This window comes from Alligator mississippiensis, chromosome 6, assembly GCF_030867095.1.
Source record: "Alligator mississippiensis isolate rAllMis1 chromosome 6, rAllMis1, whole genome shotgun sequence".
In the NCBI taxonomy this organism is placed as follows: Eukaryota; Metazoa; Chordata; order Crocodylia; family Alligatoridae; genus Alligator; species Alligator mississippiensis.
The window spans coordinates 4235008-4253974 of record NC_081829.1 but is presented as its reverse complement, the minus strand read 5'-3'; the positions used below and the strand labels follow the sequence as shown (position 1 = coordinate 4253974).

Sequence of the window (18967 nt, the reverse complement as noted above, 5' to 3'; positions counted from 1 at the left end):
GCAGGGGAGGGGGTCATATTGTCGCTCCCTGCCTGAATCCCATGCTGACGCGGACAGATAGGCTGAACAGATTATACAGGCAGTGGGAGGGAGGCAGAGAGGGAGAGACAGAGAGAAAGAGAGGTGAAAGGTTTTAATCTTTTTTTGAGGCTTGCACCGACATGCCTCCTAGATCCTCTCCTGCCTTCCATACCCAGGCAGCGTGAGTCACCCGCTAAGCCTATGCTTTGCCTGTTCAGTGCGGCACAGACACAGAAACCAGCCAGCAGGAGCACTCCGAGCCTCGGTGCATTTTGTCCTGTTGCATAAACCTTTTCCTCACTCAGAGCTGAGTCACCAGGGCAGACCTGCGCTGAAGTCTTGCAGACTGCAGGAAAAAAGCCATGTGTCTGGGCTGCTCCTTGCCTGCCCGTGGGCTGGAGTAACGCTCATCCTGTTGGCTGGTAGACAGCCATACGTGAGAAGGATGGAAAAAAAAAGCCCCCGAACCCTTTCCCCCCATATGCGTGGTGCGGCCCGTGGAAGGAGTCCATGACCCGCGTGCTCTGAGGCTGGAAGCAACCTGCTACAGGTGCTGACATCTAATAAAGTTACATTTTTTAAAAGAGGATCTTAAAAGAGAAAAACGGCCCCAGAGACCTGACGAGAGAAGGTGAGGAAAGGGAAGCCAAGGGCTGTTATCCATAAAGAACTTTTTTTTTTTTAAATGATAGGAAACTGTGAGACTTAACTGATTTTCTTAAATCACCACCTTGATACAAGAGAGGGTCAGAGAGAGATGCAGCAAAGAGCAAATTGGCCCCCTGGCTCTAGAGAATGACAGACGCTACGGTTTGGCATTACAGCGTATAAAACACTAAACGTGAGCTTGAAACCAATTATCACAGAGATGAATCAATGGTTCCCTCCTTGTTTTGTCATATCTCTTCCCTTCAGGGTTTTTCCTCCTTGCTTTGCTTCCCCACCCTTCTCCCTCTCTTCCCCTTACTTATAGGCAGGTAGATTCCTCCTCGCAGCGCGGCTGCGTTGCCACTCCAGCTGGCGCACTAAGGGTTAACAACTGCACCTGTTTAGGTGTACCTGTCCCATGGCACCTGTCTCATCAACCAATCAGTGGCTGAACTCTGGGGAACCTACCTGTCAGCAAAATACCTGTACACAAAAACCTCAACATAAATCAAACACTTCATTTCACAGGCAATGTCTGTATTTAGCAGGTACTAGAGGAGAGAAGTCATCCGAACTTACTGTCTGCGAAAATCCGGAGAAATCTTGGGGAAACATGTCTAATGAACTTGAGTAAGTAGACTGCTTTATTTAACTAATCCCCTATGCATATAGGCTGAGCATTTCATCTGAGAAAGGTTTACGGGTTGCTAGTCTGAATGAATTAGATTCCACAGGTTTAATCTGCCTGTCTGGCCATTTAGCAATTAAAGTCAAGGATTGGGAGAGGGATAGGTCTCAGTTTTTCTGTTCTGCATGAGCTTATTGTTACTCCTATTAGGAATCATTTCTCAATATCACAAAAATTCCTCTCCTTAAATCTCTGATTAGACAGTTTCCCTCTAGACTAAAATTTGACATACCAATATGAGACAAAATTTTCCTGTCTCCCTTTGACAAAAATCCAGTATATGGTATCTTACTAACTTGGACTGCATCACTTTTAATGAAAAGAGAGCCCATTGAACAGTTTGGGATGAGATTCTGGGTTCTTCAAACTACATAGCTACACATTTAGACTTCATAAAGGAACTAGAAATTGATGTGGATCAATTTATTTGGACCTTTTGAACAAGTATATTGCTGAGCAGCTTTTCACGGGTAAAAAGGTGTTACTCCTACATTTGGGAACTCCTAAATGCTTATTCTTCAAATATTATTGCTTATGTACTTTGCTAGCACGCTGGCCCAACTGCCAAAGGATCCTTGCAGCATAAACTGGGGATGGATTGTACAATTAAGGGTCCCATGGGTAGGAAATGATATGGCAGAGATCGGGCTGACGCTGGAGGATGGCATCAGCAGAGGACTGGCTTCTGCCCTTTTAATCAGAGGAGCAGCACAAATGGTGTCAAAGAGGCTATCTGAAGAGAGAGCTCCATAGGAAATATCTGTGCGTATCGTGTGATGAGACAGGCAGAGCTATATGGATATATTGGAACAGGGCATTTGAAAACGTGTGTGTGTGATTATACACACATCTATTTACCAGCTGACAGAGGTGCTGTGATAGTCAACGGCTGGAAAGGACCTTGAAGATGTGAAGCACCAATGATAGTTTTATGCAAACCCTGGGCATTTAATACATTGAGACAGGGCTGAGTAAAGCAGAGAAGTGTCTTAATTTTTCCTCTTGAATTTTTTGGGTGGGTGAGCTGGCTAGTTGTTTGTTTAGTGTGTGCGTGTGTAAAATCCAGCTAAGAATGAGATTTATTAGATTGTTTCTACCCACCGTGAATCAGTGGCATTATGTTACCTAATAAATTGCATGGTTGCTTGATCCCTTTCCCACTAATGGATTGTTAACCCCCGTGTCCTTCAGATGAAACAGAGGGAATTTGATGAGAGTAGCATCTCCTTTGTGATTCAGATCTTGATTGCACTGATTGATAGAAATGCAGAGGTAGTTATCTGGCCTCATCTTTAGGAGAGATCTGGTTTGTTGCTTTGTCTGATTGCCTGCAGAGCAGGGAAAGGGCCCCTTGCAGCTACCTGAAGTGATCTGAACTGAAAACTTTTCCCTGTGAATTAGGCTTATGGATGCTTTCCCAGACCTGGAAAGCCTTAGCTTCCCACCACAAAGCTTGGACTGAGAGCAGGGGCAGCTGGAGGCTATGAGCTCCAGCTTGCAAACACTGATGCGCTGCATGGGGGCAGGAGGAGCCAAGCAGTCTCTTTTAGAAAGGAACCGTTTAAGAGGACAATGGCCCTAGAGCCCCTCAAGCTGAAAAGCTGCCTGGGGTCAAATAAGGGAGCAATGCTGGGAGATAAGGGAGGTGGAAACAGCAGGATGCCAAAGCCCTCCTTGAAATGTTCTCAGCTGGCTTTGCCAGGGCACCAGGAGAAACCTGGGTCAGGGGAAGAGGGGGCCTGAGGAAGGCTTGCGGCGAGCGCAAAGGTTTTAGCAGTGGGTCTGTTCCAGGAGCCTTCCCTCTTGGGTGGGACCCTCCTGGGCCAAACTCGCCCAGGGTGCAGCTCCTCTGACGTCAGTGGGAGAGGATGGCTCTCAGCACCTCATAGGACCATGCGTTTAAAGGGCAGTACCGGGGATCTGGAGCAAGGGAGCTCAGCGAGTGCAGCCCTAGCGCTTCCACATGCTCCTTTTCCAGCCTGCAGCTTTCCCTGAACCAGGCATCTCCAACAACCTGATGGGAGACATGGAGGGAAGGGCTGACTCTTGAGCAGGTGCAAATCCACCTGGCTTGAGCACCTTCCACACCAGCTGATTATCTGACCTAAAAGGACATTCCCTCTCCCCCCAGGCAATCTTCCTGGGGAGGACGAGGCCGCCTGGATGGCAGTGGAATAGCCTTTCCCCACACAAGGCTTTGTTCCTATTAGCAGTTTACGCAGCCCTTTATAAGAGTGAGCAGATGCGTAATGCTGCAGCTTGCAGGCTTGAAAGAGTTAACCAAGAGCTACTCCCAGTTGTGGTTTTGTGGTCGAAACCATGATCGCCAGGAGCAAATTTTTGTCATGCATAAGGTGTGTTATTAAAACTTGAGTTATGCTCCTGGTGAATGAAAAGTTAAAGCCCTTTATTAGGTCCCAGCTGGAAAGCCCACAAAGGCTCCCCATCCCGGCAGCAAGGTATATTTTCACATGAGCAGGGGGATTTGTTTGTATAAAGCTATGTACGGAGAGATTTGCACATTAAAAACCCAGTAACTGCAGCCCCCCATCGAGCAAAGCAATCAAGTCACCCGGAGCAAACCCTAGACTAAAAGCCCCCGTAACTCTACCTCTGTGCAGCACCTCTGCCCAGACACGGCTGGGTGGCATGCACTGGGATAGAGAGGTGAAGCCAGCAACGTGACAGCAGCGTTCACCAACTGAGGCTCTCGCCCCGCATTGTGTTTGCTGTCTGGATCATTACAAAATGCTCACCTAAAAAAGTAGTTGCATGGCATGCATATTCCACACACTTCCGTTCTGCTGGCTTTCATGGAGCTCGTTGTAGGACGAGAGCCTGGTCAAAGGCAGTTATATGCCAAGTAAACAATTAAAAAAAAAAACCCATTACCCAATTGGATTCAAGAAGGCGGCGATTGCATTCAAGTTGAAACTCCATCTCTAGTGCATGGGTTGCAATGGGCAGAGGTTGTTAAGAAACCATGGACCCCCTTGTTCATGATGAGGATTCATTTTATGGGACGGGCTCCCATGCCCGTGGGACCCCATTTCGGAAGGGGCTGTACAAAAAGGAACTTACCGTCCGGCTAGACGGCAAAAGACAACAGGTGGATCTGGGCGGGCAGGCAGGGCGAGAAGACAAGAGGATGATACAAATCAAGAGAGTATGTCCTCGGTGGTCTTAGCGTATCACCCGCTGGGTGCGTCTCAGGCTCCTGCTCATCACCGTTGTTCTCTCTGGTGACCACGCCGTGATGACCTACCTGCTTCCTGGAAATGGGTTACTTACCTGTGCTCCACCTGGGATCGAAGGAGGCAGACTCACTTGAGATAGAAACCGTTTGAAAAAACCCGTGGGATTGATAGGTGAAATGAGAAGATGGAGCTCTGAGGTGAGGCCCTAGCACTCCAGCACTGAAGAGCCCCTTTGAGGGAGCGTTGCAAGGTAGGACGTGGTCTTCCTTGGCTGGCCCTTGCTGTGTGTATGTACGGCGGGTAGCACAACTGGCTCATCAGAAAGGTGCCAGGCAGGCAAAGATGACCTGGTAGTTGGGGTGACAGGCGGGGACTCCTAAGACCTGTTTTACCGCAGACTTCCCGTGCAGTCCCTTGGTGTCTCTGCTGTCCTTGCTCCCTTTCTTTAGGAAAGTTGAGATTCTCTCGCATCCTCCTGCCTCTAGGAGCAGCTCCCATCACTCGGTGCACCGTTGGTAGGATGCTGGGGTGATGACAAGCATATAAGAACTTGAATACAGTGGTATGAGACCCTATCTAGGCACTACCACAGTACAAATGAAGAACAATAATTAATATGGGATTAAAACCAGGCCACCTGAAGAGCTGACAAAAGCACTCACTTTCTCTTGAAAGATTGTGAATCCGTGTGACCAGCTGTGGGACCTGCTCTTGCACATCTTGCCATATCTGGTGCAGATTTTTTTTTCTTAAAGCCCCAGCTCCTGGCATCAAGTGAGTATGTCCGATCCTCTTAGCTTCATTTGAAAGAAGAAGCCTGTGCCAACCTCTCTCAAGCTGGGGATAAGCTTGAAAGTGTGACCCTGCCATGCTGCAAAGCTGGAAGGCAACTAAAAACAGCCCAAGCTCACAAATCACCTCACTTATTAAAGCCAGGCTCAGGCTTTGGGACTGCTTTCCTCAGCGCGTTTAAATGCCTGGTGTTGACAACACATCATGTGTGTGCACACATGCAGGTGCACGGGAGGATCTTTGTTTTAAACACAGATGCACGAGTATCCAAATGTATATGTACGCTGGTTTATTTCTCGTTATAAGGAAGATGAGTAAGCTAGAGAGAAGAGAGTTTTAGTTCAAGCTTTTCCAAAGTGCCTAATGATTTTGAGCGCTCCAGCTGTGCGCGTGCAGAGGCTGCAGGCCAGCCGGATGCCGTGAGCAGCCCTTGCTCCTGCACATGCTACCGCCTAGGAGGTTTCTGTTCAGGAGGGGAGGGAACAGGACCCCAGCCGGGAGCGAGGAAGCAGCAGGTCACACTGGTAAAACACTGAGCATAGAAGAGGGACACAGACATGGTTTCATCCAGCTCCTGGAAAAACTCCCCTGGCCTTCATGTGCCGGAGGTGGGACTGGTTGGTCCCAGTGGATGCTCTGGCTTTGGAAGCTGCGTGTGAATCGGTGCTAAGTATGTACTTGGCACTGGGGCAAATAGAAACCAGAAGGAGTCTTCTGAGCCATGCAGATCAGTCCCCTGCATTTGCAGACTATTGTTAACTAAAGGAAATGCCAACATGGCCACTTCAAACACTTACCCGCAGTCACAGGGTGCAGTATCTGTAACCCCCAAAACATCCTATGAGATGCCACAGGTGAAGCCAGGGCCCTGGCGCTGCGAGGCTGCAGAGCTAGCTTGCACCCGCTGGCCTGCCAGTCTGTTACCAATGTCCATCTGTGCTTTGTGCCCAGGTCCGTGCCCGCGTCTGTGGGTATTGATGTATCTGCTCATATCTGCGTGCTTGCCAAACAGTTCTGCTCTGGCTCTGCCTGTCACTTGACTTACTCCTTACTCCCTCTCAAGCAGGGATGAAGCCCGGAGGGTTGGGCCCAGCCTCTGAGCTCGCATCACATCGCGGGGTTTTGTACTGTTTGGTGGGGTCGGGGAGCTCCCTTGGGAAGCAGACATGTTTCCTGTTCCCCTTCTCTGATCGTGCCCTGGTCTCACTGGAGGATGTGGGAGCGTGGGGTCTTTGAGCAAGGGGAGTCTAGCTGGAAGCCAGTTGTGCGGCAGTCGGTGAACAGGGTCAGACCGGATCAGCTGGCAGCCCTGGCACGAATAGTGTGTCCTAGAGGCCAGCGTCTCTGGATCCCTGCTGTCGGTTGCTAAGGTCAGCCCTTTGGATGATGCGATGCTGCGGTAAAGCCACCAGCATCTGGCGTGGCTGATTATATATGCTCTGTCACAGGGAGGCCAAGAAAGGCAGGCTGTGGGGAGGACAAGCACACAGAAACCCAGCCTGTGGCCCAACAAAAGGGAAAATTGTTTCATCCCACTCACCTGCTCTTTCCATCTGACCCCAGCGGGCAGCCTCTCCTGTTTCAGCTTCCCCCTTAGGGTGGAATTGGAGCCGAGAGGCCGGTATCGCATGGGACTGGCAAAGAGAGGGGAAAGGGAGCTGTCGCTGGGTGTGGGTCACCCTTGGCCAGACCCCGCGCTGTTTGGAAACAAACAGGCTGCGCCCTTCCCAGCACCGCGCGCCGCTTTGCACAAGCCCCGGAGGCTCAGCCGCACGGAGGGAGGCCAGGATCGTGTGCTTGTTTCCTGAGCTGATCCGCTGCACAAAGGCGGCTGCTTGGAAAAGGAAAGTTTGTTTTGCCAACCAGAAAGCAGCCGTTTGTGATGGGTTCAGACTGGCTTGACAAATGCACCAGGGAGGGACCAGGCACGACGCCGGGGGAGCGCCGACCTGTCTGGAGCCGGGATTGAGCTCCTCTCTTTCCTCCCTTGCCCCTCAGTTACAGTTGGCAGAAGGCTGAGCTGGAATGGGCAGCCGGGTGACACCCGCACGTTGCACCCACACAGACCAAGGGGCCAGCGTGCTCGGAGAGCACCTCACAGCCTGGCATCCGCTCCCTGGGTGATGTGCCCGCTTCTCTCCTGAACCCACCTTCCTCGTGCATTCATTAACCTTCAGCCCCACGCAGTTCAAACCAGGTCCTGTTCTCCTGGCGCCTCGACCACAGAATTGTCAGTTAAGTGCCAGCTACAAACCCGTCTTTGTTTCCCTGAACAGAGGTGTGAGGCAGGAAAATCTCAGCAGCTCCAGACCCAAAGCCAAAGTCATCTCCAGGGCTTTTTGAAAAATCAGCATTGGATCATCGTACAAAACCTCTGGTCTTTGCACCAGAGGTTTTGCTTCATATCCCAAAAAACACAGCTTTGTCCGCGCAGCATAACGTGAAGCAAACCCCGACCCAGCCAGCGCGGCGTTAGCTTACAACTGGAAGTTGTGCAGCTACACTGGCGTGGCAGCCTGCATAGGCTAACGAGGCACTTAGCTCACATTAGCGTGTGCCTTGCAGATGTCCGTCTAACGAGAGTGAGGAAACGGGAGATGCAAAATTGTCACTTTTAACTCCCTCTTTAACTGGAATGAATCCAGCGCAACTCTGCTGGCCTCCAGCCCAGTTGCCCAAAGCCGTGCTGGTGTTCAGCTACACGGAGAGTCTTAGCAGCTCAGCCACTTCTGAACATGGGACTGAGGCTCCTAACACGCTTTGGAAACCTTCATGTGTCATAAACCAGAGACAGGGACAGGCTGTTTGGATTTGGGGACAAGGGTGCCATCCTGATCCTCCTTCTGCTTTGTACCTTGGAGGGCAAATCGGGTGTTGAAATGCACTGCTATTCTGTCAGGTGTCCAGGTTGTAGCCATGTCGGTCTAGAGGAAAAAGCAATCAGGACTCACGGTAGAGGTGATATCTTTTATTAGACCAACAAGATTTTTGCAAAAAAAATTCTCGAATTGCAAGCTTTTGGGCACAAACACCCTGCTATTCTGCGGTACTTTACACCCGCTCTCCCATCCCTTTGGACAGAGTAAATGGTGACATAAGAAAGATACAGCTGGGAACTTTTTCCCTGTTTGGAGACTCGGCGCCAAGCCATTTCTGACTTGAACAGTCTGTTTTCTGCCCTGTGTTGCTCCATCGCGGCGCGGTGTTATCTCTTCTGATTACAAGTGATAGGAGCCGGGTCTCACCCCAGATGCAGGCTGTGCTGCTGACGGCTCTTCCTTGAGAAGTTTGCATTGAGAACGGGTGAGGATTCCTGCCCAGACAGGACTGAACAGCCCCATCGCGGAGTCGACGGCCGTGAAATCTGAGTCATCCCGATCCGCGCTCCTTGGAGACATGCGAGCAGCACTGAAGGGGAGGGAGGGCTGCGTGAGAAACGCCAGAGACAACGAAACTCCCGAAACACCTGCTTCCAGTTTCACGCGCTGAGTGAAACCAAAGTCAGTGCATCATCCCAGGCAGCAAGGGAGAGGTGGGTGAGGGAAGGAAGCCCGAACTCAGCATCTCTGGTACAGCAAGGTGGTGGGCAGTCTGGGCACTGGGGAAACAGGGGAGCATGCCATGGATAACCCCTCGTCATCACGATGGCACCTGGGGCCTCTACCTCTGCAGCACAGACTGCTACTGCTTGGCATTGAAATCAATGGGAGTCTGCACCTCTGCTGGGGGAATGGCAGTGCACTTAACCGTGGATGAAAAAGGTACGGCCACATCTGTGGGAGATCGGGGCCGGCACAGCCTCTTAAAACCTTCATGTTCCCCCTACACTCCAAGAGCTGGGCTGTCAGAAAGGACAAAGCAAAATGCGTCGGCGCTCGTCAAGTAAACTACTGCCTGCAGAGGCATCCAGGGAGGTCCGGCTTCCCCTCCTGGAGCATCCCTTGACCAACAGCCCCGGACGTGTTCACCTGGGCCACGTCCTGCAGCTCCGCACCAAGCTAAAAGTGCCTGTTGTTAATGGGCTCTTCTCTAAGGGTTTGTCTGGCTGCATCAGGTTCACTTCTGGGGCTGTGCTTTCCTGCTGCTCACAGGAAGCCAGCATTTGTGGGAGAAGAGCCTTTCGACCAAGCAGAAGTGGGTCAATATGGGACAAAGCTGGAAACTCTTCTGAGATGGGAATCCTCGGCTGGGACTTTTATCGGTCCCCAATAGGCCAAGGAGTAACTGAAACAGTGGTGAATGCCATGGTGACTCAGGCTGGCTGGGAAATGTCCTTTTTCCCATGAATATTTCACTGAAACCAAAGATTCTTCATCTCATTGTTCTCTTGCTCAAAAACATTGCAGTTCTTGACAACCCAAATCTTCAAAAAATTGGAGCATATCTGGGGATTTCCTACCAACAGATGAATGGGCATTTCCTCTGTAATGTGGGGTGGACAGTGGGCAGACCAAAGGCATGGCGATGCACTCCCCAAGGTAAAACGCTGCCCTGGGGACAGCAGACACGTAGGCACAGCTGTAGTGGGTGCCGCAGGCTGTGCCCATGCTTAGTCCATCCCTTCAGAGTGGTTATAACCCAGCAGAGGGGAACACACTGTAAAAGCTAGCCCCTCTTCGCTCCGATCTACTGCATGCTAGCATGGTTTGCTGAAGGAAAATAAAAGGAGCCACTGCTTAGCTTCCAGCAACGCAAGGTTCTTTGCGTAAATCTGATATCTTTTATTAGATCGACTCAAATAGTTGGAAAAATTCTTCCTTGCAAGCTTTCGGGTATAAATAATACCCTTCATCAGGCGGACGAAGCATCTGCAGTTGGTGTGCGCTCTTCCTGGATGCTCTTCCTGGCTTCCAGCAAGGCGGCCGTGCATCTGAGGATCCATTAATGCAGAATTTAGAGAGCTGGAGAAATTCTAAGAATAGAGACCAAGCCAGACATGGCTGTGATATGCTTGTACCAGATCGAAGTGGTCCCGTTGCCTTCTGCTCTGTAAAGCAGTATTCAGTGTAAGCGATGGTATTGTGACCTGCCCACCACCCCCACCCCGGCACTTTGTAGGTGAAAACTGGAAATCGGTAAATCGTGTCAAAAGAACTTCTTAGAGCTGAATTACAGTTTTAAAAGAGAATGAGGAAAAGACAATGGACTGAATCCCACGAGCCCCAAGCACCCCCCGCCCCCAGCCTTGTGCATCCTCTAAAGCAGTGCGCTTGCAAAGTTGTGCTCCTTGCTGCCCTGAGAGTACAGAGTATGAACTGGTCCAGGTCCAGCTCCCTGCAGACGTGTTGTCCCAGCCGGGGGGGATGTCCAGCCAGGGCATGTCCTTGCTGAGGGGTGCACCAGTCCTGCCCAGCAGAGAGGGTAAGGATGCTCCACTGCACTCCTCTGCCTCTCCCTGCCTGGCTCTGAGGAAGCCTCTTGTGAGCAGGAGGATCCCTGGAGCAGGGGGTGTCTACAACCCCCTTGGCTCCTGTCGGAGCCCCTGCCAGGGTATGATCTGGCCTCGAGACTCCTACAAAGGGCAGAGCTGGGATTTTCACTGGCCCTGAGGGGGAAGGAAAGCAGCCCCCGGTGAAAGCCAGGGTTCCTTTGAGCTCCCATCCGGGCTGCCTTTAAGCGCAAGGCAAGGTTGAAGACCCGGTGCTGACGCTTTGCCTTAACCCCTGCCTCAGTTTCAGGTCCGTGTGCCTGATGAAGAACGACAGCGTGAACTTCCAGAAGTTCTCCTACACCAGTGAAGACGAGGCCTGGAAAACCTACCTGGAGAACCCCCTGACCGCAGCCACCAAGGCGATGATGAGGATTAACGGAGACGACGACAGCGTGGCTGCCCTCAGCCTCCTCTACGATTACTACATGGTATGTTCCTGTCCGGGAGTCCCGAACGAGACTGTCGAACCATCCCGGGCGCGTGCTGTTTGATCTGTGTGAAGTACTTTCATGGACCCTCACAGTCTCTAATGTATTTGGCCTTATAATACCCATGGGAGGTCGGGTGCTATTATCAGAGGGGAAAGTGAGGCACAGAGCAGCCCGAGATCACATAGGGACTCCATGTCAAGGTGGGGAACTGAGCCCAGGGCTCCCAAATCCCACACTCGAACTTTTCCCACGTCACCACTCTCCCCCTTGGCATTAAGGGGGTCAGGAAGGTTTCGAGATCCAAGATCCACCTGAGGGCAGTCGTCCTCCCTCAGCAGGAAGCACTGAGCACCTAGCAAAGGCCTGCTCCCCCGGCATCCCGGCGAGGTGGGCAGTGTGGCTCTAACAGGAGGGGGGACTGGGGTTTTCTGAAACAGCTCAGCTCAGGGACTGAGTCCTGGTGGAAACCAACAGGACTGATGCTCCTGAATCCCTTGGGCACCTGTGAAACCTCCCTGTTTCCCCCCCCCCCCCGGCGAGATGCCACACAGGGGGTCTGTGGAAGACAGCCTGCCTCCCCCAGGCCAAGCCAGTCTCTTCACCCCTAGATTTGTTCGGTATAACCAGGCCTGACATTGCTGCTGCTTTCCATAACCAAGTCTCTGGCACTTAACCAGGCTCTGTTCCATCCTGTCGCAGGTCCCAAAGGAGAAGAGGGTCCTTCCACCGGGCACGACGGGACGCACTGAACTAGGAAAGAGGTTAGACAGATGCCTCTTCTCTGGCGCTGCCTGTTTCCCCCCCAGCCGCCTGCATGCATGATGGATCTCCGCATAAATCAGACATCAAAGCACTGTGTTATTCTCATCATTTGTGCAGGCAATTAACTGAGAGACCTGTATTAAAATGCTTTAGGCCAGATCCCCAGCTGCTGTGAAGTAGCTACACCCACTTGCACCGCCTGGGACCTGCCCAGCTGAACTCAGGGGAGTCCAGCTGACTTCCATCCCTAGCTGTAGTTGGAGTTCACCAGCTGGAGCCCTCAAGCCCTCCCCGATTCAAGAAGCTGATAAGAGTTTTCCATGTCAGTGGCTTCTACCTTGCCCAGTGTCCTCTGGCTGATGACTCCTTTGTGTCCCTCTGAGGCTTTTTAGATAATTGATTGGGAAATGAATGGCCCATTAGCCCCTATGAATCCAGTTCCCCTTCCTGAACTCTGTGTGCTTTGGCAATCTGTTCTGCATTTCACTTCGTGAGCTGCTTGCACTGAAATGGGCCCATTGAATGGGACTTTGTTCCTCCTGGGTCTAAGCCTAGCCCCTCTCGGAGGCTGTGAATGGGCTCGCACACTATTTTCGTTGGCGGTCCCCATTCGGAGAGGTTGGGGCTGTTGGATTGCTAAAGGCTGCCTGGATTAAAAGAAGAGCAGTGCTATTTATCTGCTGTCTGGCAGGGGTTCCAGTTTCCTGCTGCGGGGTTGTTCGAGGGTTTCACTCCCCTCCCCTCACTAGCAGAGGATGGAGGAAAAGTGTTCATTTTTGGGGAGCCTGTGTTGGTCCTCTGAGCACTGACATGCTCCTGGCAGGTGTGGGAGCCAAGAGCTTTTGGGCTGGTCCCCGAAACCGAAGCTTGCCTGAAGCAGGGCGGCTGGGAGCTGTGGCTTCCCTGAGGGGAGGTGCCACTGTCAAGAGGGCGAGTGTGTTGCCAGTGCGGAGGTTGGCTTGTTTTCTGTGCACGGTAACAGGCGCTATACACGGCTTTTCTCCGGCTGAGCAAGGGATCTTGGGCTGGTGCGTGCCAGCCTGGTGAAGCGACTGGCCCTGGATCACGTGGTTTTCACTGCGTGGCGGGGTTTCTTTCTTCTTTTGCTCCCCAGCCTGGAACATTATTAGCTGTTTTCTCCCCTATGCTCAGTCCCTCGTGCCCTGTCTTGAGGCTGCACCAGCTCTCCTGATTTCTGTGGTTAGTCTTGTGCTCTTTGTGGGTTTTCTCAACCCCCATCTCCTGGAGTCATGCAAATACATAGAAGAATCTCAGCTTCCCCCTCACCCCCCTTTCTAAAGTAAGTGTCTAGGCCTCGTGAGTGCAGAGAAGCCCAGCCTTACAGCCAAATCTTCTGGTTTTGTGAGGCTTGACTTGGGACTCTTGAATGTGCAGGGCCGGGGTTGATGTTAAGTGTATTCTACACAGAGATGAGCTAGACTCAACCCCCAAATCTCCAGTCCACTGACCTTTAAGAACAAGTTATTTCTGCAAACAGTTTCTCCTCTGCCTGCCTTCCTACAAGCACCCTGATCCTGTGCAGTGCTGAGCACCCTCCACTCACTCCCTTTGGTGTCCTTTGGACTCGGTGAGGCCAGCTCTGTGCTCCACTGAATTGGGTCCAGATTTCCCTAGAGTGAGGGCTATGCTGGAACTTGCTCAGTGTGTTAGGGCTGCACCTAATTTGCCTAAATGCCTATTTACTAATGCAAATGAGTGCAGCGACGCTTGTGCGGCATCTTCTTTTGGGGGGCAGGTGAGCATGCCTCAGTGACTAGGATGTCGAGGTGCGTAACCCTGGAAGCCAGTGATGGTCTCAGGTGGTAACTGCAGGGGAAGGATGTGGGGAGCCCCACGTCGGGGCCCAAAAGAGTCCAGGGTAGGCAGCTTCTCACGTCCTCTTCCAGTGGATAGGCCCTTGCTCTCTTCCTGTGCTGGTGTGAGACTGGATCCTTTTCCCCTAGGCATTGCCATGGCATGGAGTACGACCCTGAGATCCCGGCCTTCGACAGCTCCGCCCATCTCATGAAGCTCTTGGCCGAAAACGTTTCCGTGACCCAAGAATATCCCGACCTGCAGAAGAAAAATGGCTTGAGCCTTGAAGGCATCCCCCAGACTCCCCACAAGCCCACCGTCCTCCCACCGGGCACCAGCAAGCTGGACGCCAACCCTGAGCACTACATGATCTCCTCGGGGGATGTGTATGACAGCGGCTCGCTGAACTCCCTCTTCGAGACGATACACGTGGTGCCTCCGCAGCAGAGGTGGCAGCCGGACAGCACGTTCAAAGAGGATCCCCAGGAGGTCAGGACCTTTGCGGGGCTGCATCTCTGGGTGGGCTGGACTCGAGGCTCTTGGGGGTATCCCGCACCTGCTGTGCGCCCCAGATTCCTCCTCTCTAAAACCAGGGTGCTTCCCTTCTGTGTGATGTAAAGAGAGAGGAGCATGGAAAAGCATGGTGCTTTGTCATCAGCCCAGGCTGCCAGCAATGCACGAGAGACCAGCTCCTGCTGCAATGCGTCCCCAGGGGCTGGGTCCCAAGTGCTGTAAGGGGATGCGGTTCTAGCAACAAAGCCTCCGGGGCAGATGCCGTGGTGATTTTTAAACAGCAGAGCAGAGGGCGTGTGCAGCGCAGCATCTGAAGGAGTGTGTTTGGCATCGCTCTGGTCTGTAGTGGGTGGAATCAAAGGCGGTTGACACACCGAGGGGTGGGTGCAGCAGGAAAAGCGATAGCCAGGTGGGCGGATTAGCACGGATGTGGGAAGGGGCTTCCTCACCATCCCTCTTCCTGTTGGCCCGCTCCACCCTTCTGCCCCAGGGTGTACGAGTTATTCAAGTGCGTAGTGAAGGCCAGGTCCATGCGAGCTGCATTGCCTAAGCCAGTGATTCTCAACCAGGGTGCTCCAGCATCCTCAAGTGCCCTTTAAGGATGCTGACAATGTGAACAGACACCTACATGAGGTTTATAAGATAAATCCAGAGATCCCGAAGGGCATCCAAAGTGTCAAAAGAATCCTGTCCTGTTGTGGGCTTTCTGAGTTTCTTTGCAACTCAGTGCAGTGCTAGTGAACAGGGGCTTTGCACTGACACCGATTGATATAAGACCAGGGCTCAGGACCACAGGCTTGGGCCCTATTCTATGGGGCTGCTATTATTAAACACAGCTGGTGGGAGAGAAGCAAAAGATTTCACTCTCATGCATTCTGGTTTTGCTTCCCTACAGTCGCTGCTCTTCAGTGACATCCTCAAAACGCAGCCAGACCCGCCATGCTCCGAGAGTTACCCTGCTGACAGCATTAAGAGGTACCCTGCAGTCCTCCTCCCCGCCTTGTCTCCTGCTTTCCGGTTCACATGGCCTTGTTTCACTTGCCCAGCTGCCAGTTGGAGCTGGCACTGAGCTTGGCAGCCAGACAGAATTAATATTTTCCCAAGGATAAACCGCTCTGAAATAATGCCCTCACTCACTATAGCAGGGACAAACCTTCTGTTGTGTGAGGTTTTGTTTTCAAGTGTCAGGGTGAATTTTTGTGAGCGTGGAAGCCAAGGGCTCTGAGCAGCGCCTGGGTCCGGCATGTGATTTGTACGAAAGGGCCGAGAGCAAAGCCGTGGACGCCAGCTCCTTGGGATGCTCTGATCTGGTGCACAGCTCCACAGCACGGCCCCACTGCTGCTCCTCTGAGACTGGGGCCGTTCCTCCTGGAATCGGGCATGCCAGCAAATGCAGGGAAGCACAGGGGTGCTGAGCAAGCGTCCCCGCACAGTTCGGCTCTCCCCGGTGCAGCATGCACGTCAGTCACCCTACTGAAAAACTTCTCTGGCCGGCCATGCCAGCAGGCTGGAAAATGAGGATAATTGGAGATTAAGAGTGCTGGAGTGGGCCTCAGGCTGTCACCCCATCCAACCTCTGCTCGGGGCAGCTGGACTAGATGTCCCTTTGGGGCTGGAAGACCCCTACAAACATCCTCATCTTACAGGTGGGGGGCAGAGAGCCAAAAAGAGAAGGGGTGTTGCACAGCGCTGTTAGCATCTGCGCTTGTGGAGACGACATATAAGAGAGGGAGAGCGGCGCAGTGATAGTGCGGGCCTGGCTGTATCCTTCCAGCTCTGTAGCTGGCTAACACGCCCCTGTACGCAGCTCTTAGCCTGAAATGGCATTGGCTGGTTATTCATCATTCTTTCTTTGTTCCACAAAAGTGACTTTGAATACACGCTGGGATCTCCCAAAGCCATTCACGTCAAATCTGGGGACTCGCCAATGGCCTACCTCAACAAAGGGCAGTTCTACCCCATCACCCTGCGGACAGCTGGAGACGGCAAATGTTTACACTTGTCCTCAAATAAAGTCAAGGTAAGAGACAAGCTGACGGTTTCGCTGACACACGCTATAAACAGACGTCCAGCACTTGCGCTGGCCTGGGGAGAGAGCTGAGTGTGAAGAGTAAAGGCTTTGTTGCTCATGTTGGCTTAAACCAGCGTCTGGGATGGAGACTGGCTGAGAGCAGCTAATCCTTTGCTGCACAGCAACAGACTTGGCCTTGCACTGAAATCTCAGGCGTGCAGCTCGCAGCCTGATCCGTCGAGTTGCCGGTGCCCAAAAGGGGCTTCTGCTTGAGGGCTTGCAGCCTGGGGCCCATGTGAGACGGACTGAGCTGGCACCCAGAAGTCCTGCTCTCCTGCCCTACTCCTCGTGCTGGTACAAGAGCACGAGGTAGAGCAACCGGCCAAGTGCTCTGATCTGTGCCAGGCCGGTGGTGACTCCCTGCAGCCCCTAAACAGGGGAGGGGGCACAAGCTGCCTGGACCTGCCCCGTGCTGACACGGGGATCAGTCTGGTTCTTACAATGAAACTGGCCTTAACCCTCATTAATTGGTGCAACGATCCACTTGAATGGGCTGGAGGCTGATTTGTCATAGGGGGATGGAGGGGAGACGTGGTGTTCTCCAGGCTCCAAAGCCTTCTTGCTTCTAAGCCGGTAAACTGAGTTGCCTTCCAGACCTGACGCGCCTCGGTACGGGTGTAAAGGGCTGAAACGTCTCAGATGAAAGATTCTGTGTAACTGCGGGGCATTTGTAATGATTAATGGCACTGTAAGGCTTTACCCCTAAGGCCCTCCCAGGCCACGCCATTTGAGGTCCATGACACTATCAATGGGGCATTAGGAGCCAGCGTTATGGCCTTGAGCAGACGGTCTTGCTAGAGCAGGTGACTGGAGGCAGGAGTCCTGGTTTCTGTTGCTAACTCTGCCACTGATTCCCCATGTGACCTTGTTCCAGTTACTTCTCCATGCTGCGGGCTTCATTTTTCCCAGCAATAAGAGAAGTGAGGGATGTTAATTCTCCTTTGTCCAGCACACGGATGTCTAGGCCCACATTGCCCCTCAGCCCGTACTGAAAGGAGCTCTCCCGCTTGCTTTGTAGAGTGTTGTTATGATCGTCTTTGACAACGAAAAGATCCCGCTAGAGCAGCTGAAGTTCTGGAAGCACTGGCACTCGCGCCAGCCCACGGCCAAGCAGAGGGTCATCGATGTTGGTAAGGAGTGGGACTCCTCGCTCGGGGGGGGTCTCTTGGCCCTTCTTAGTGCAAGCAACTTCGTGATTAATATGCGAACTACATTTCCGGGAGAGACGCGGCTTTGGGGTTTGAAGGCAAAGGATGAACGCAGAAGTCCGAGAAGAAAGGGTCTCTGCTCCCTTGCTCCCGCAATGTGTTCAGTTTGACCTGACCAGTGTTTTGTCCCTCCAGCACAATGCTTCAAATGTGGCCTAATGCATAGGGCTGGAGACCAGAGGCCGGATCCTCTGCTGCGTGTAAGTCAGAGGGGCCAGTAGAGCGGTTTCCCGGATACTCTGCTCTGGCACTGGCCTCGCTGCCAGTGGAGCAGCCTTCTCGGCTGCTCTGAATTGTCAGCTGGCTCATCTCTACGTGATCAACCAATAGCTGGGCTCAGGTGGAGCACGCTGCACTCCCACCAGAGCTCCCTCCTACCCCTAAACTGCCCTTATAGCCCCAACACCCTGCCTCCTTTCAGGGAGAGCTGCGTGAACATGAACTGCAGGGTCTGTGCCTCCTTGGGGGTCCCGCAGGCTGGCAGTATCCCTAGCAGGGTATTTACAGGCAGGCTCCACTCCCTTGGCTCTGATTCTTGTGCCCTCAGGTTCTGAACATGGTTTCTTTGGTTTAGCAAAGTCCCCACATCTCTTTGCACAGGTGTAGCTATGCCAGAGGGCAGGCAGTAACCCATCAGGACCGGAGGGACACTTCTGGCCTATGCCTTAACCTGCAGTGTTGTAGCTGCATAGGGGATGAAACATGCCTTGTGCGTGGCCGGAGGCAGGGCTGGCGCTCGGGGATCTGGGGCTGAGAGTTCCTTTAGATGTGCGAAGCATATTGAGCATAAGCCAGACTCTCACTTTGCAATCAAAAGTCAATCGCTCGTTAAATGCATTTCAGCTGACTGCAAAGAAAACTTCAACACGGTGCAGAACATCGAGGAGGTGGCTTACAACGCTTTGTCCTTCATGTGGAACATTAATGAAGAAGCCAAGGTAGGGCCTGGTCCCCTGGGGGGACCCGGGGGTTGGTGCTGTGGCACTGCTCTAGTCCAGCTGCCTATGAGCTGAACATGGCTTTTTCCCCCTCTCAGCAGAAAGACAGACCAAGTTGCAAATCCAAACAAATTCATCCCCCTGACCATAGGGAGTGTCTATTTGCCAGGACGCCAGGGGAGACTGCCGTGCTTCTCTGTGTGTTTAAGCATCACCAAGAGCTAATAAGCATTCAGGCTACACCTGAGACAGGCTTGCATCTGTTTTTCTAGTGCTGATGGATTTTTTTAAATCTGGGAAAAGCTTTGTGCTGTGTGCAGCACAGACCAGGGCCCTGGGGATGTAGGTGAAGCCTATTTAAAAAACCAAACAGAGCTTAAGGAACAAAAACTCTGCTCCAGAGGCCTGGACTTGGTGCAGACACGGTGTGTGTGGGGCGGGGTGGGGTGGGG

The 18967-nt window shown here is 52.6% G+C and overlaps 1 protein-coding gene across 1 annotated transcript in view; it reads left to right on the top strand.

The window, feature by feature from the left end:
* Positions 1–1060: 1060 nt before the first annotated feature.
* The window catches only part of GRHL3 (grainyhead like transcription factor 3), a 33624-nt gene continuing 15717 nt past the window's right edge, over positions 1061–18967 (top strand). The window contains exons 1-8 of the mRNA XM_006267980.4: positions 1061–1299; positions 11019–11205; positions 11908–11969; positions 13935–14274; positions 15194–15273; positions 16165–16318; positions 17388–17499; positions 18421–18515. Of these exons, the coding sequence (XP_006268042.4) occupies positions 1088–1299; positions 11019–11205; positions 11908–11969; positions 13935–14274; positions 15194–15273; positions 16165–16318; positions 17388–17499; positions 18421–18515 (1242 nt within the window). The 5' untranslated portion in view covers positions 1061–1087. The remainder of the gene's footprint in view (positions 1300–11018; positions 11206–11907; positions 11970–13934; positions 14275–15193; positions 15274–16164; positions 16319–17387; positions 17500–18420; positions 18516–18967) is intronic.